General features: G+C 41.3%; 2 protein-coding genes across 2 annotated transcripts; both read left to right on the plus strand.

The window, feature by feature from the left end:
- Positions 1 to 12,642: 12,642 nt before the first annotated feature.
- On the plus strand, positions 12,643 to 15,588 carry LOC138909269 (uncharacterized). The gene is made up of 4 exons (XM_070200454.1): positions 12,643 to 12,832; positions 13,289 to 13,719; positions 14,349 to 14,426; positions 15,241 to 15,588. Exons 1-4 carry the CDS (start codon positions 12,643 to 12,645, stop codon positions 15,586 to 15,588), a joined length of 1,047 nt encoding a protein of 348 aa, XP_070056555.1.
- Positions 15,589 to 15,591: 3 nt separating this feature from the next.
- Positions 15,592 to 16,646, plus strand: LOC138909270 (uncharacterized). Its single transcript, XM_070200455.1, has 2 exons — positions 15,592 to 15,971; positions 16,208 to 16,646. The coding sequence occupies exons 1-2, from the start codon at positions 15,592 to 15,594 to the stop codon at positions 16,644 to 16,646; spliced, it is 819 nt and encodes a 272-aa protein (XP_070056556.1).
- The last annotated feature ends 1,122 nt before the right edge of the window (positions 16,647 to 17,768 follow it).

Raw genomic sequence — 17,768 nt, forward strand, 5'->3', positions numbered from 1 at the left:
CACTAAAAAGGGTATTTTCGTTCGGGGTTTATTTGGAGGATAGTTAAATACACGAGAAAAACACCATTTATGGGACTTTGGACATACCTTAGACCTAGGGAAGCTAAGGAGAAGAGGGAGAACCAAGAGCACAAAGATTTCATCATTCCTTCCTCACTCAAGATCCAGGTTTGGATTGTATTTATATTTTTCTCTACTTTTATTTTATTTGTGAAGAACTTCTCCATGTCTATGGCGTAGTTCCTTTTGGGTTTTGATGAATTTGGTGTATTGATGATTGTTTGTGGATTATAACTCTATTTTTATGTATTTGAATTGTTTTTGGAAGATTTAATTGTTGCATCAATATTCACTTATTCTTGTAATCGAAAGAGGCATAACTTGTGATATCTTTGCACTATATTATTGGTTGAGTTCATAGATTCTTCTAAGTAATCTAAAGAGTCTAGTTTATCCTTGATTAAACCTAGTTAGGAGGATAATCGAAAGAGGTTTTCCTAAAGACCAATCCATTATGAATTCTTGCATATCTTCCCCGAGCTTAAATTGGTTCATATTGTGAGGTTGAGACTTAATCGAGAGAGGAGTTTCTACTAGACAATTGTACTGATAATCAAGTGAATTCGAGAGACTCACTTGAACATTAGAAGTTAATTATCTAGAGTTAGATCCCGAACAATTATCTTGCACCTATCCTATCAACCCATATTTTCTCCCATTGATAACTTCATTGCTTACCTTTGTTGAGATGGTCATTAGTCAATAGTTTAAGTTCTTATATAATTTCAATTCTTAATTGTATAAATCTCCATTATTGATCCTCCTGGATAGCAATCAAGCTACGAACTACGAGAATACTGTTTAAATCCAATCCATGCGAAGACGATAATTATACTATACTATATTTGACTAGCGAGCACAATTTGATTGTGTGTTTTGCGGTTCGTCAATAATCATTTTATTGATTCTGGAATTATTTGTGATAATTTATACAAATTAAACCTTGATAATCTGTTTTTCGAAACGTTCTTAACCGTGCATCATAATGTTGGAACCAAACGTAGTTTGGTGAATGAACATTATGCTTACTTGTGGCAGAAACGTTTAAGTCACATATCCAAAGAAAGACTGGAAAAGTTAGTTAAGAATGAAATCCTTCCACATTTGGATTTACATACCTTAATATTTTTGTGGATTGTATTAAAGAAAAACAAACAAAACACATAAATAAAGGAGCCACAAGAAGCACACAACTTCTTGAAATTATACACACCAATATATGTGGTCCATTTGATGTCACTTCTTCGAGTAAGGAAATATATTTTATCACCTTTATTGATGACGTTTCACGTTATGGATATGTCTATTTGTTACATGAAAAATCTCAAGCAGTGAATGCCTTAGAGGTATTTATTAATGAGGTTGAAAGACAACTAGACATAAAGGTGAAAATAATCAGGTCAGATAGAGGTGGTGAGTATTATGGAAGATATGACGAAACTGGACAACACCCTGGTCCATTTGCTAAATTCCTTGAGAAGCATGGCATATGTTCTCAACACACAATGTCTGGCACACCACAACAAGATGGTGTGTGATATCGTCCAATTTCACTCCTCTATTTGAGGATATAAAAACGGTTGATGCAATAGTAATACCTAAAAAGGAGTCGGTGTCGATTTTTCACAGGGAGCTATGAATGAGTTTTAAGAATATATATTATAGTGTATGTGCTTGAATTATCTCAAATTGCACTTTCACACAAATTTGGGTTGTTTCTAGGTCTAATTTAAATGAAGATTACAAACTAAGAATTTAAATTAGGAAAGTGTTTTTGTTTTTTTTAATTATATGAAAGGTCTAGGGCTATGACCTTCACCTAGGTATTCGCCTAATGGGTTGTAAATTTTAAAGCTTGTTTTATTGGTCGGGGTGTATTATAGCTATCAACACTCAAGTATCCACTCAATACCTCTCGGTCAGAGAGAGTTTTTTGCCCAATTTGGCTTTCTCAAGTCCAAATGGGTATTGAACAAAGCAGTTGATAATAAGCTCAAGTCAGGTTTTACTATCTCTAGGTTCAACCCTTTAATTAGGCATATCAATCTCTCGATTGACCCAATTTCTTGCTAGCCAAGTTTTCCTAGACTAAGTCTCTCTTTCTCAAGTAGAGACCAAGTCAAATAGGCATGAAATAATGTTTGCAACCATTAATTCTTCAAATAAAAGCAAGAACGAGGCTAGATAATCAACACCCAACCCTAAACAAGCAATAAATCAAACACCCATTAAGTTTACACACTAGGATTGAATCACAACCCTAGTGAAAATCTAGCTACTCATGCTTAAATTGGAAGAAAAGAAGAAGTGATAATTAAAATGATGAAATGAATATTCAAAAAAATCAAAATGGCAAAAACCACTAAAAAAAGTAAAAGAAAACGTCTACTGTAGTTGCCGATACCAAAACTTGACCTAAAAAAGTGAAACTCTTCTATTTATATAGTGCTAAAATTTTTGGACAAAAATGCCCTTTCGGAGGTTCCGTAGCCACACAATTCTATGTGCGGTCCGCACTTTGTTTCAGCTTGATAGGAATGTAAACCTGCGGCCGCATAATTCTAAACTGCGGCCGCACTTCTCTCTTTCTGCGGTCCGCGCATTTCTGAGTGTGGCCGCACATTGATCTTCTGCAGACCGCACAAATATGACTACGGCCGCACAATAATTATGCGGTCCGCACATCTGTTGAACTTGAGATGTAAGTTCTCTGAACTTTAGCTCCTTGCCCGGGTTCTGCGGCCGCACATTGCACTTGTCTCTGATTGGAGTTTCTTCACAATCTGCGGTCCGCACTTCTGAGCTTCTGTGCCTGTTTGTGTCCTTGAGTTCAGATCACTCCTTCTTGAGTTGGATTTTATCTCGGGGGCTCATTTTTCACTATTCGTGAAATTAAGCATATTTCATCAGTTTTCGGGAACACAATTAAACGCTTTTGGACTAAAATGAAAGCAAAAATGTGCTAATAAGTAGTCAAGATCCACATTTATCAACTCCCCCAAACTTAAGCTTTTGCTTGTCCTCAAGTAAATAAGGTAATTTCCACCTCCACAAGTTAAGAGCTATTCCTGCTAATCAAAGATGCATCAATTGGGACCAACAACTACCCACAACACTTATGAATATTTAACAAGGCAATGGGTTGAACTTTTAAGCACAAATAGTTCTAAAGTGACACTTGAGCATCAAGAGTTGACTTCATTTATCAAGGAAGCTCGCTCTTTCATGTAGATAATTGTTGATCCCAAACTCTTCCTCTCTACTCTCCGTTTGCATATCTCACTTAAGAATGTCGCACTCAATTCAAACATTTGTGAAAGGTTCGCTCATCTCTTTCAAAAGAATAACACAAGTACGACTTTAAGTACCATAGGTTGACCCTCGTGTAAATCACCACTAATGTAAACTCACTCAGCTTGAAATCACATAGGGCTTTTTCGGAATGCAATGAAGGCTTTTGGACTATGGTTGGATATACTATGATAGAACGTGTTCATATTTCCTTAAGCACTCCATTTTCTCTTTTTGGCTTATGCTTTGCCATCTCTTTTTGGCTTATGCTTTGCCAACTCTTTGAGGCATTTTCTTTTCCGCAGGGGGATTAGAGAGACTTAGCATCACTCTTTCTTGGTCATGATATTCATTTTCTCATTCTTTTCTTTCTCCATGCTTTGCATCATTACTTTTTTTTGTATTCCTTCAACTCTTTAACTTATTCACTTTCTTTTTGCATTTTTCTTTTTGTTCTTTCTTTATTTTTCTTGACTTCCCTTATCTTCATATATTTTCTCCTTTTGTGCCTTGATACCTTTTTCAAACTCCTCATCTCTCCCCCAAACTTACGTTTTTAGCCAATTGTTTCACCAGAGTGTTAAGAAAAGCTCGGGTGCCAAGAGAGGGTCACGACATAATTGTAACATGGTTATCAAATGAGAAAGGTTTTAGGCTCCAATGGGTTGACTAGGGATAAAAACATTGGTGGGCCATGAAAAATTTCAAGCGGGTCAAAGAGAGCCTACAATCACTTCTCAAGCCAAGCAAAACTTAAAATTTTGCCTAGAGACACATTCGGGGCAATTTCTAGACCATTCGCACGGGTACTTGGACTTGAATAAAAAATATCTCACCTCTCACGCATCAGGATTGTTAAAGAGGATAGAGTCAGGGGCCCACAACGACCATATTCAAGATTGAAAATCACTATAGTTCGACTAAACCACTCGATCATTGCCTAAGTCAACACAAGAGTCACAAGGTCACTAACTAGAGCTATATCTTTCCATAAACCTTGTTTTTAACCTTAAGCACATAGTTAAGTGTGCTGGTACCAAGTTAAGCATGTTTTACTCTTCGATCCTGACTCAATTAGGTCTTTTTATTCATTATTTCTACTAATCTTACCTAAACACCAAAAAACGGACTCAATCCCTTAAAAAGGTTGTCACATCATCCATCGTTGGGAAGAGTCACCCGGTTCACACAAAAATGATCTTTGGAAAGAACAATGGCATTAAGAAAACCAAAGGCTTATTGTTCACTAAAATATAAAGAAGCTACAAAATTAAAAAGAAGCTATTAGATTAAACATAGACTAATAAGAAAACAAAATAAATAAGCTAACGAATATACGTAATGAGAGAGGAAAAGAGAGAATATATACATCAAGAGAGAACAGAGAGAATATATATACAGAAAGAAGAGAAAGAAGAAAATATTGTCAGTTATTACAAACCAAATGTCTAAAAGTCATCCAAATAGCAAATCAAATAACCCCACCCCCGAATAAAAATAAGCATTGTCCCCAATGCTTAATCAAAACAAGAATAAAGAAGGGTAAGAGTGAAAAAGACTCCCTATGTGGCCTTGGACATCTCCGTGTCCATATCAGTGTCACCGCCCTCAGTTTCCTCTAACTGGATCTCATCATCGGCTCTGGGAGTAACTGGGTTGGCGAGCATCTGGCGCACTGCCTCAGTAGTGTTGGCAGCCAGGTCTGGCTTCTCAGATTGGCCAGCTGGTGCCAATGGAGCTGATGGTGCCGCTGGATCTGGTGGGTATGACCCCACGAGCATATCAAATGAAAGATCACAGGCTCCTGCTATCTTAGACACCTCTCTCCTTAGTCTGTCAACTGATTTCTTGGACGCCTGAGACTTTTTCATTTTCTTTACCTTCTTCCCCAGCTCATCAATCATTGCTCCATGTGCTACCAAGGTGTTCATGATGGTGGTCTGGTTTTCCAAGATCTTCTTCAATGTATCCTCCACTGTCGGAGGAATTTGGGGTGCCGAAGGTGATGACTGTGCTGCAACAACACTGGATATGTCAGACAGCTTTGCAGTGGCTGTCTGCATCCAATTGTTGAGGCTTTCTAGTGTTTGGGAGACTCGCAGTGTAGATAGTGGATAGGAGGGAATGGGTACCGGCTTCAAAACCTTTGTGGACGGCAAAGATGCTGAGGGAACTGAAGAAGGAGGTGGAGGCATAACTGCTGCACCATCAGCAGGCTATGTTGAAGTAGATGGCATGTCAACTGTCTCAGCAGCTACCCCGACGGGATCATCAGACTGTCTTGCAGTAGTATAGGGTTGACCCTTTTTCTTTGGGTTTCCTCCACCCATCAAAGAATACCACGAGAAGGGCTTCTTCACCCGCACCTTGGTATCAAAATCCCTCGGGTCCACACCCGCATCCGTAAGGTACTCAGTGATAGTGTTGGGATACAGGTATAAGGTGTCACCTTTCCTGGCAACCACAGACATATTAGCCGACATCACGACACCCACATTGATTGGGTACACGGCCATGATAGAAACGACTTGCACTTCCCGCTGAATTGGAAGATTTGTTTCATTTTGGCACGGGTTTGGTCTGCTACACACGAATGTTTGCTATCCCTTTGCCTCAAAATTTAGGGTGTTCCTCTGAATGGGAACCCCTGCTGTGATCCATGATGGAGGCGGCCCCGGAGCTGCAAGAATCTCAGCTAGCCATGGTCGAACTGCATCTCCCAGTGCTAACTTTTCCAAGTATTGCACAGGCTTCATATCCTCAAACCTTAAATACATGTTCAGGGTGCTCTGATCGAATCGCACCTTTAGATTTCTCACTTTTGTTACCTTGGTCCCTTTTTTTATATGCACCACATTGGCATAAAATTCCCGGACCAGGTATTTCCTGGCATCTACCACACTTTTAGTGAACCACATCCATTTCTTCCGCTACCGAAACTGTCTCAACACTGCCAGGTTGTATTTGTCAAGGTCTTTTATCATGAATTGACGCTCAAGAGTGAGCGATCTCTTTGGTTACCACTCTCGGAAGCTTGTGAAAGCAGCTAGACTGGAAAACCTATCTTCCCAAATCTCTTTCTTCTTCGACCTCTCAAGACCGACAACTCTAGTATCACTCCCTTGGCCATCATCTGGAATATCATTAACATCCACTGTAGTAGCAGGTGCATCGGGGGAATGTGTGGAAGAGGGCTCTAAAGCCTGACTATCACCTTCCGAACCCTCGTAAGTGCTCTCGAAGGAGGTAGGCTCGTTTCTAAGTTGGTATCTGCCCTGAGGCTACTGTGGCTGTGATTGCGTAGCAGGCTGCTCTTGCACTGAGTCGCCCTCCGAAGCTTCCCTAGACGGGGCATATGAACTAGATTCGGAGGGCTCAAGTTATCTTCCTCGGCCTGCTGCGGCTTTCTTAATAATTACTCTTTGGAGGGCGAGGGGTAAATTCCTTTTGCCTCTGCCTCTGGAAGGTTCACCCCTCCCCTTTGATGTATCACCACGACCACGTGATATAACTATTTTCTGCAACAAACAGCAGCATGAGTCAGTTCTAATTCAATTGCAGATAAATAGAAAGTCACAGAACAAAACATGTTGCAGGGTGGGGAAATGCGGACCGCACAATTGCAAGTGCGGCCGCTGGTCTGAAACTGCGGTCCGCATAATTTTGAGTGCGACCGAAGAATTGAAGTGCGGTCCGCACAATTGCAAGTGCAGTCGAACATGAAACTTTCCAAAAGTGCCAACTCTCTGATGACAGAGATTGGCCTGATCAGCGGTCGCACACACTTTTTTGCGGACGCGATGAAATTACTGCGGTTCGCACAATTTTAAGTGCGATCTGCACAATCTTGCCTCATCAACTGCCCTAATTTATACTTCTGCGGACCGCACATTTCAAAATTCCATCGAGCAGAGTCCTGCAGGTTTTTGATTTATGCACAAATCGGACATGGTGATAGCAATTAAATATGATAATCAAATTACCCACACCCCAAAAAGTAAGTAAGAGTTATCCCACACAATTTAAACCCCACGTGGATATAAAATTGAAAAATGGTCTAAACTAACTAACAAATTGTAAATTAAATTAAGAAAATTGAAGAATCCTAGAAATGATTTGAACATAACAGTGATGAAGTGGTGCGAAGGAATGATCACAAATGCGTAATTAGGTGGTAGATGATTGAATCATATGTGTGCAAAATTTTAGCCCCTTTGATTTCTCAGAGAATGGAAGGTTTCAACAGTAGCCTTAGGGTTACTATTTATACACAGTGGGTCTGGCTAAGGAATCAAGAGACGAGTGCGGCCGTAGATTTCCTTCTGCGGTCCGCACTCTGTTACCTGGTGTTCCACTTCCTTTTGATGATCTACGGTCCACAGATTTAGCTGTGCGGACGTAGATTTTGGTGCGGACCGCAGAATTTGCTGTGCGAACGCACTTTAGCTTTTTCTCTGACAAACAAACTTCAGAGAGTTTGCATTTTTCCATCTCAAGTTGTGCGGTCCGCACAGGAATTGTGTGGCCGCATTTGCCTTATGTTGTAGTGTCCAAAATTGTGCGGTCCGCACTTTTTCCATACTTAGCCTATTTTTCTAAACACAGTTCCTGTAAAGCACACACCTTCCTGCAACACACTTCAAATCGAGTTAGCACAAAATAAGACCTATCTAAAGAAGAAGAAAAGAAAAAAAAGAAAAAGAAACATGGGTTGCCTCCCAAGAAGTGCCTGATTTAACGTCGTGGCACGACTCAGATTACCATCACTTCAAATGAATCATTGCCATCACGTGGCCATCATCATCTTGTCCCAAATAATGCTTCACCCGGTGATAATTGACTCGGAATACCTCATCATTTTTGTTCTTCAAGTCCAATGCACCAAAAGGTGTCACACCCACAATTTCAAAGGGACCACTATATTTGGATTTCAGCTTTCCGGGAAACATCTTTAATTGTGAGTTGAACAACATAACAAGATCGCCCACCTTGAACTCCTTAATTTGAATGTATTTGTCATGAAGGTACTTCATTCTTTCCTTGTACAAGGACGAACTTGCATATGCATGGTACCAGAATTCATCTAATTCATTAAAATATGCAACTACCGAAAAGTCATCCATGAAGACTTCTAGGTAGTCCTCTACCATATCTGTAAAGATCGCCATCATACACCGTTAAAGAGTTGCTGGTGCATTGCATAAGCTAAATGGAATCCGCTTGAAAGCAAAAGTGCAATAGGGACAAGTGAAAGTTGTTTTCTCTTGATCTTCCGGGGTAATAAGGATTTGATTGTAGCCCGAATATCTATCTAGAAAGCAATAGAACGCCCGATCGACCAACCTATCAAGCATTTAGTCAAGAAAGGGTAGTGCGAAATGGTATTTCCTTGTGACTTTATTTTCTTCCGATAGTCCATACACACTCTCCATCCAGTCACCGTTCTTATTGGAATCAACTCGTTTTTATCATTGGTGACCACAATTATGCCCCCTTCTTCGGAACACATTGCATCAGAGAAATTCACGTACTGTCAGAAATTGGGTAGACAGCCCCGACATCTAACCACTTTATGATCTCCTTTTTGATCACCTCTTGCATGTCTTCATTAAGTCTCCTTTGATGTTCAATGGAAGGTTTGGCATCTTCCTCCAAATAAATCTTGTGCATGCAAAATGCAGGGCTTATTCCCCGAATATCCACCAAAGTCCACCCAATAGCTTTCTTCCTCTTGTGGAGCACCACCAATGTAGAGTCAACCTGCACGTTAGTCAAACAAGAGGAAAGAATAACCTGTAAAATAGAGCAAGGGCCAAGGAATTCATACCTAAGATGTGGAGGTAATGGCTTCAACTCCAAGATATGAGGCTCTTCAATTGAAGGCTTTGTAGGAGGAGTTTTCCTATTCTCAAGATCCAAGGAAAGTTTCCGAGGTGCATAATTGTATGACCCCATCCCTTGCAAAGAATTAACAATGTTCCATGAAACCATCCATTTCATCATCATTAAAATTAAGCAAAACGGCCTCCAACATGTCACCCACATTAATCGTGGCACTTGTATCATCAATAATTACATTGGTCACCAAGTCCATAAACGAACACACTTCATTGCTATTCAGTTGCCTCATAGATTTGCACACGTGGAACACCACCTTTTCATCACCCACTGATAAGTAGCGATTTGACCGCTTATTTGCTCTCATTTACTTACGTTTTAGCTCAAAAATGCTTAAAGGTATTTTCGAGAACTTATAAAATGTGCTTTCTTGCAAGAATATTGGGAAACGAGCCAAAGAGTTGAAAATTAACTCAAAAAGGAGTAAAATTGGACAAGAACCAAAACAAGGCAAAAAAGGGCACTGTTAGAATTTCTTCACAGAGTGTGGACCGCAAACTCTGAAGATGCACTGATAGAATTTCTTCACAGAGTGTGGACCGCACAATTATTGTGCGACCGCACTCATAAATGTGCGGTCCGCAGAATGAAGCCCAGATCCAGTCCAAAAGCAAGAGTGCGATCGCACTCAGAAATGTGTTGTCCGCACAATTAGAGGAAGTGCGGCCGCATCTCACTTTTATGCGACCGCAGAAATCCAACCTGACCAGTCAGTCTCACAACTTTTGCAGGGACAATTTTGTCAGATATTTTCAGCTGGGTATAAATAGATCTTTTTGTCATTTTTAGGTAAAGTTTGGTGCACCTGAACACTTAGAGTCGTTTATTTACTGTATTGGGTAACTTTGTACTAGTTTAGAATTTAAATATTAGATTTTCTTTCCTTAATCAATTATTATGCATTTTATCTTAGTTTCTTCTTTAATTTCTTCATTTTCCATGAATAGCTAAATCTGTTGTGACCCAACCCTAGTATGTGTACTTAATGGGTGACTGATTTGGGGCTTATTTATAATTGGGTATATAATATTTATCCTAGTTCTTGCTTGAATTTGAGAATTGATAGTTGCAAACATTGATTCATGCCTAATTGACTTAGTCTATGCTTGAGAAAGTGACACTAAGTCTACGAAAACTTGGCTAACAAGAAATTGGGATGAACTTAAGAAATTGATAGCCCCAATTAAAGGGTCGAATCTAGATATAGTAAGACCCGACTTGAGCATTTATCACTTGTTTCGTGAGATACCCATTTGGACTTGAGAAAGCCAAATTGGGCAAAATCACTCAAACTACCAAGAGGTATAGAGTGAGTAATTGCGTGTGATTTCTATATTGTATCCCGATCAACCAAATATGCCTTAAATCTCTAAATCCATTAGGTAACCAACTAGACGGAAGTCGCAACCCTAGATCTTTTATAAGTTCAAAAACAACCAAAACCAAAAACATTGTCTCTTAGCTTTAAAATTACAAGCATTAGCGTAAAAGTAGAAGTAGAAACAACAATTGAAAATGTGGAAGTCTAATCTTAGGCACGTCATACATTCACACTAGGTATATACCTAATCCCACATCAAGCTCCCTGTGGAATCGACCCCGACTCGCGTTGGGTATATACCTAATTTTTGAAGTCGTTGCCGAAGCGCTAAATAGATTTAGCTATATATCTAGATTTGTGTGTGATTTGTCTTCTTTTTCCTTCCGAGTCACTAATTTTGTTTTTGAATTGATTATAGGTACAAAACTGGCTCTCAACAATGAGCCTCTCGGGAATTTGACATTGGGGGAGGAAGTGGACGATGATCAAGGTGATGAGATTCATCCCGAACCTCAAGCAAATAGGCGAGGCCGACATCCCCAATCCTCCCCCACCTCCACCAAAGTGGCTGCACATCGGGTGTTGCCGAACGAGGGTTATGCAAGTGCCATAGTCCCGCCCCGCATTAAGGCGGGCAACTTCCAAATCACCAATGTGATACTTACACTTCTTGAGCAACGGGGATTTTTCACCGGGGCTCCGAGTCAAAATGCTTACAAGCATCTCAAAGGGTTCGTGGATACTTGTTGGGGGAGCAAACAAACCAATGTTTCCGAGGATGTGCTGCGGTTGAGGCTATTTCTCTTTTCTCTACGGGGAAAGGCATTCGACTGGTTTGAGAGATTGCTCAATCATTACATCCATACATGGGATGAGTTGGCGGAAATATTCATTGCCAAATTCTTTTCTCCGGAGATGAGATTCTAGCATTCAAGAAAGAACCTAATGAGCCCTTGCACGAGATTTGGGAAAGATATCGTACCATGGTTAAAGAGTGCCCGAATAATGATATGACTGAGGCCATGATCCAACAAACCTTCTACAGGGGGATCAATACGACAAATTAATGTGTGGTAAATCAACTCGCCGGTGGGAACTTCATGACCACGCCATATGCCGAAGCGTGTGAAATCTTGGATGAAATGACGGATACCTCATCAGCATGGAAAAGTAGAGCCAATGTTCCTCAAGGTGACCAAAATGTCATTTACCTACACAAAGAACTACATGATCATGGGCAAGCTATTGCCGAGTTGACGACCACAATGAATCAATTGGCTAAAGTTCAGCTTCAAAAAGTTCAAGGGCCGAAGCAAGTGAATGTGATGGATGGTGTGAATATGATAATGAACAAGAGATGACAAAAAGGTCAACAAGTGCAAAACCGTCCGGAACAATTTGTGCAAGATGATAGTGGGTACGACCAAGGTGAATCGTACAATAAGAAAGAAGAAGAAGTGCAATATGTCAACAATTATCAAGGCCAAATAAATTATGCTCATGGCGAATATCAACAACAATGGCGATCACAAGAAAATCCAGAAAATTGGAACAATCAAAGCCACCAAGGCAATTGGAGTGGTGGTAACAACAATCAAGGTAATTGGGGGAATAAAAATAATCAAGGCAGTTGGAATAATCAAAGCCACCAAGGCAATTGGAGTGGTGGTAACAACAATCAAGGTAATTGGGGGAATAACAATAATCAAGGCACTTGGAATAATCAAGGTAACCAAGGCAATTGGGGAGTCAATAATCAAGGCAATTGGGATGTCAACAACCAAGGGGGTTGGAATAATAATAACTAAGGGAATCGGGGGTCGGGCTTTCAAAGGCCCCCGATATATCAACAACCAAGAAAACCGCCTCCTTATCCGTATCAAGGTCCTAGTTCTTCCAACAATGAAATGGGACATATTGAAAATATGTTCAAACAAATGATTGAGAAAAATGCCGATTCCGATGCTCAATTATCCTCCCACAACACTTCAATCCGCAATTTGGAAGTTCAATTAGGGCAAATCTCGCAAGCTTTAAACACTCGTCCTAATGGGGCACTACCTAGTGATACGATGGTGAACCCGAAGGGCGGGAAAAACACAGGACATGCCATGGCCGTAACCACAAGAAGTGGAAGAGGTGGAGATGCAACCACCTTAACTCAAAGAAGAATTGTGAATGATGATGTGTTGGTTCAAGAAGATGAGGCTCTGAGCAATGTGGTTCAAGCTAATGACGAAGTGAGGATTTATAGTGACAAAAGTGTGGAGGAGACCCAAGAAGAAGTAAACTCGTCTAGGGAGCACGTGATTGACATACCGGAACCGGTAGTGCCAAAGGCCAAGGCACCAATTCCAAGGCCTCCTCCTCCATACCCTCAAAGGCTCGCCAAGCAAAATTGTGAGAACCAATTCAAGAAGTTTAATGACATGATGAAGAGCTTATCCATTAATGTGCCATTGGTTGAGGCGTTGGAACAAATGCCCGGTTATGCAAAGTTCATGAAAGGTTTGGTGACAAAGAAAAGATCAATTAATTGTGAGATTATCAAGATGACACATCAAGTGAGTGCTATTGTGCAATCAATGGCTCTGAAATTGGAAGATCCCAATGCTTTCACAATCCCTTGAACTATTGGGAGCACCGACTTTGACAAAGCTCTATATGATTTAGGGGCAAGTATCAACTTGATGCCCTACTCGGTGTTCAAAACTTTAGGAATTGGGAAACCAAGACCCACATTTATGAGGTTGCAAATTGCGGATCGGACTATGAAGAGACCATTGGGTATTATTGATGATGTGTTGGTTTGTGTTGATAAGTTCATCCTTTCGGCCGATTTTGTGATTTTTGATTGTGAGGTTGACTATGAGGTGCCTATTATCTTGGGTAGACCTTTCCTTTCAACAGGGAAGGCTCTTGTTAATGTGGAAGCCGATGAGCTCACCTTCCGGGTGGGCGATGAAAATGTGGTTTTCCATGTATGCAAATCTATGAGACAACCGAATAACAATGAAGTTTGTTCGTTTGTGAATTTAGTGACTGAAGTGATTGTTGATGATGCTAGTGCCGTGATGAATGTTGATGATACCTTGGAAGCCGTATTGCTTAATCATGATGATGATAAGAAGGAAGGCTTTGTGGAATGTGTAAATGTTTTTCAAGGAATGGGGTCGTACACCTATAAACCTTGAAAATTGTCCTTAGATATTGAGAACCGGAAGACTCCTCCAATAAATCCCTCAATCGAGGAGCCTCCCACTTTTGAGTTAAAGCCTTTGCCTTCACATCTCATGAATGAGTTTCTTGGCCCATGTTCTACTTTACATGTTATTATTTCCTCTTGCTTGACTAACGTACAGGTAGATTCTGCTTTGGCGGTGCTCCAAAAGAGGAAGAAATCTATAGGATGGCATTGACGGATATTCGGGGTATAAGCCCCGCCTTTTGCATGCACAAGATTATTTTGGAGGAAGATGCCAAACCCTCCGTTTAATCAAAGAAGATTAAATGAAGTAATGAAAGAGGTAGTGAAGAAGGAGATCATTAAATGGTTGGATGCTGGGGTTGTTTACCCCATTTCCGATAGCTAGTGGACCTCTCCGGTGCAATGTGTCCCAAAGAAAGGGGGCACGACTGTGGTAACGAATGACAAGAATGAGTTGATCCCCACAAGGACGGTCACTAGGTGGAGGGTTTGCATGGACCATAGGAAGCTCAATAAAGTCACTCCGAAAGATCATTTTCCACTTTCATTTCTTGATCAAATGCTTGATAGGTTGGCCTTGATGGATACTCCGGTTACAATCAAATTCTTATTGCTCCTGAGAGAAGACTACTTTCACTTGTCCCTATGGTACTTTTGCATTCTCGCGGATGTCATTTGGGTTATGCAATGCACCGGTAACTTTTCAACGGTGTATGATGGCCATCTTCACCGATATGGTGGAGGATTTTCTTGAGGTCTTCATGGATGACTTTTCCGTAGTGGGGAATTCTTTTGATGAGTGCTTGGGCAACTTAGACAAGGTATTGTCAAGATGTGAGGAAACAAACTTGATTTTGAATTGGTAGAAATGTCACTTCATGGTCGAGGAAGGCATAGTCCTCGGCCACAAAATTTCAAAGCATGGTATTGAGGTCGATAAGGCCAAAATTGAGGTGATATCCAAACTCCACCCCCTACATCCGTGAAGGGAGTGAGGAGCTTTTTGGGTCATGAGGGGTTCTATCGCCAATTCATCAAGGAATTTTCTAAGGTGGTAAACCCCTTGTGCAAACCTTTGGAGAAGGATTCCAAGTTCTATTTCAATGAATATTGTATGAAGACATTCGAATTGCTCAAGTTTAAGTTGACTACTACTCCTATTATCACCGCACCGGATTAGAGCTTACCTTTTGAGCTCATGTGTGATGCAAGTGATGTGGCGGTTGGAGCGGTGTTAGGGCAACGTATCAACAAAATCTTCCATCCGATCTACTATGCTAGTAAGACCATGAATAATGCCCAAGTCAACTACACAGTGACCGCAAAAGAGCTCTTTGCTATTATTTTTGCTATGGATAAGTTTCGCCCGTACTTGATGGGTACAAAGGTGATTGTTCACACCGAAAATGTGGCGCTTTGATATTTGATGAGCAAGAAAGATTCTAAAGCAAGACTAATGCAGTGGGTGCTTCTTTTGCAAGAGTTTGATCTAGAGATTCAAGACCGCAAAGGTAGTGAAAACCAAGTGGCGGACCGCTTGTCTCGTTTGGAGGAGGAGGGGAGGCCACACGATGACCTTGAGATAAATGATTCATTTCCCGACGATCAACTCCTATCCATTTCTATGACCGGGATGCCATGGTTCGCCAACTTAGCCAATTATCTTGTGAGTGGCATTGTACCGAATGAGTTCTCTTCAAACCAAAGGAAGAAGCTCAAACGAGATTGCCTTGACTATTATTGGGATGAGCCTTATCTCTTCCGAATTTGTACATATGGTGTGATTCGACGATATGTACCGGAGGAGTAACAAATGGAAATTCTTGAGGCTTGCCACTCTTCGCCATATGGTGGTCACCATGGTGGAGCTAGAACGACAATAAAAGTGTTGAGTTATGGATTCTATTGGCCTACTCTTTACAAGGACGTTAGCAATCTCGTCAAGCGTTGTGATGAATGTCAAAGGGCTAGTGGAATTTCTAAGAAAACTGAGATGCCCCTCACCACCATCTTGGAGATTGACATTTTTGATGTGTGGGGCATTGATTTCATGAGTCCTTTTGTGAGCTCTTGTGGGAACACTTACATATTGGTAGCTGTGGACTATGTGTCAAAGTGGGTTGAAGTCGTGGCTTTTCCCAACAATGAAGCTAGGAGTGTGGTGGCATTTTTGAAAAAGAACATCTTCACAAGGTTTGGTGCTCCAAGGGTCATTATTAGTGATGGGGGATCGCACTTTTGCAACAAAGCTTTTGATACCTTACTAACAAAGTATGGTGTTACTCACAAAGTGTCGACCCCCTATCATCCTCAAGCAAGCGGGCAAGTTGAAGTTTCCAACCGGGAGATCAAGAGTATTTTGTCAAAGACCGTGAATGCCAACCGGACGGATTGGTCAAAGGAAATGATGATGCTTTTTGGGCTTATAGGATGGCTTACAAAACACTGATTGGTATGTATCCACATTGGTTAAGGTTCGGGAAAGCTTGTCACCTACCGGTGGAACTTGAGCACAAGGTTGTGTGGGCATTGAAGAAGCTTAATCTTGAATGGGATGTCGCCAACAACTTAAGGGTGGCACAATTGAATGAGCTTGATGAATTCCTGTTCCATGCATATTCAAGTTCATCCTCATACAAGGACAAGATGAAGTACATTCATGACAAGTACATCCGGAACAAGGAGTTCAATGAAGGCGATCTTGTGCTATTGTTCAATTTTCGATTGCGGATATTTTCAGGAAAGTTGAAGTCCAAGTGGAGTGGTCCATTTGAGGTTGTGCATGTGACACCTTTTGGTGCATTAAACTTGAATAACAAGAATGATGAAGTGTTTAGAGGCAATGGTCACCGGGTGAAATATCCTTAGACAGTTTCGGGAGCGCAAAGGATGGAAGTGGTTCACCCACAGTGTCATCAATGCAAATGAGCACTTGGTTAGGGAGTTTGAAAGTCCGCTTCGACACATGCTCTTTGAACACTTATGTGGGATTTGAAGAAGTGAAGGCAGTCCAGTACCTAGAGAAGTTGTCTTTGGGTGATGCAGCTCGCCCTTGGCTAGCTGAGATTTTGGTCGCCCGAGGACCATCACCACCATGGATTACAAAAGGAGTTCCTATCCTCTGGGCCACCCTCAATTTTGAAGCTAGAGGGTGGCAAACCTTTGTGTGTAGCCGGATTGATCCGAGTTTGAATGAGAACAACCGCCCACTTCCCCGAGCAGTTCTGGTGGCTTCTATTATGGTGGGGTACCCGATCAATGTGGGTGCCATCATGTCAACCAATATCACATTGGCGGTCTGAAAAAGTGAAAAGTCCTACCCTTATCCAAACACCCTCACAGAGTATTTCAATGATGCCAAGGTGGAGCCGAGGCCATATGACACAAAAGTAAAGGCCAAGAAGCCTTTCTCATGGTACCACTTGCAGGGTACTGATAACCCAAAGTTTAAGGGTAAGGTCACTACTACCGTTGGTTAGTATGACGAGCCATCAGTGGTGGGTTTCGAGGTTGCTACTGAGCCATTTAAACTCCTATGCCTTCTGCAACAGCCGGGCCTTCCACCGAGATAGCCGCCATGCCACCACTTTCATCTTCTACGCCATTAGTTGCAGTACCAGTGCCAGCCTTATCCACTTATCTTCTTACTGTGCTGCGAGTCTCCCAGAATTTGGCGAGCCTCAACAACTGGATGCAGACAACCACTTCTAAGCTATCTGACATATTTAGTACTGTTGCAGCACAATCCTCTACCCCAGCAACACCACAGGTCCCTCCGTCAGTGGAGGAAACATTACAAAAGATTCTGGACAACCTGAAGACTATTATGGATACACTTGTGACTCACGTGGGTGCTATTGAGGAGTTTACCATGCAGGTGAAGAAGATGAGGAAATCCCAGGCTTCAAAGAAAGTAGTGGAGAGTTTTAGAAAGGAGGTGACGAAGATAGCAGCAGCAGGTGATTTGCCCTTTGACCTACTGATGGAGAC

This window comes from Nicotiana tomentosiformis, chromosome 4, assembly GCF_000390325.3.
Source record: "Nicotiana tomentosiformis chromosome 4, ASM39032v3, whole genome shotgun sequence".
Lineage (NCBI taxonomy): Eukaryota > Viridiplantae > Streptophyta > Magnoliopsida > Solanales > Solanaceae > Nicotiana > Nicotiana tomentosiformis.

Coding starts and splice junctions, on each gene's coding strand:
- LOC138909269 (XM_070200454.1), top strand. CDS start 12,643: ATGGTGAACCCGAAGGGCGGGAAAAACACAGGACATGCCATGGCCGTA. Junction 13,720..14,348: donor AGGAAGGCTTTGTGGAATGT/GTAAATGTTTTT, acceptor AATGCTTGATAG/GTTGGCCTTGATGGATACTC. Junction 14,427..15,240: donor TACTTTCACTTGTCCCTATG/GTACTTTTGCAT, acceptor AGACTAATGCAG/TGGGTGCTTCTTTTGCAAGA.
- LOC138909270 (XM_070200455.1), top strand. CDS start 15,592: ATGGAAATTCTTGAGGCTTGCCACTCTTCGCCATATGGTGGTCACCAT. Junction 15,972..16,207: donor AAAAAGAACATCTTCACAAG/GTTTGGTGCTCC, acceptor TTGGGCTTATAG/GATGGCTTACAAAACACTGA.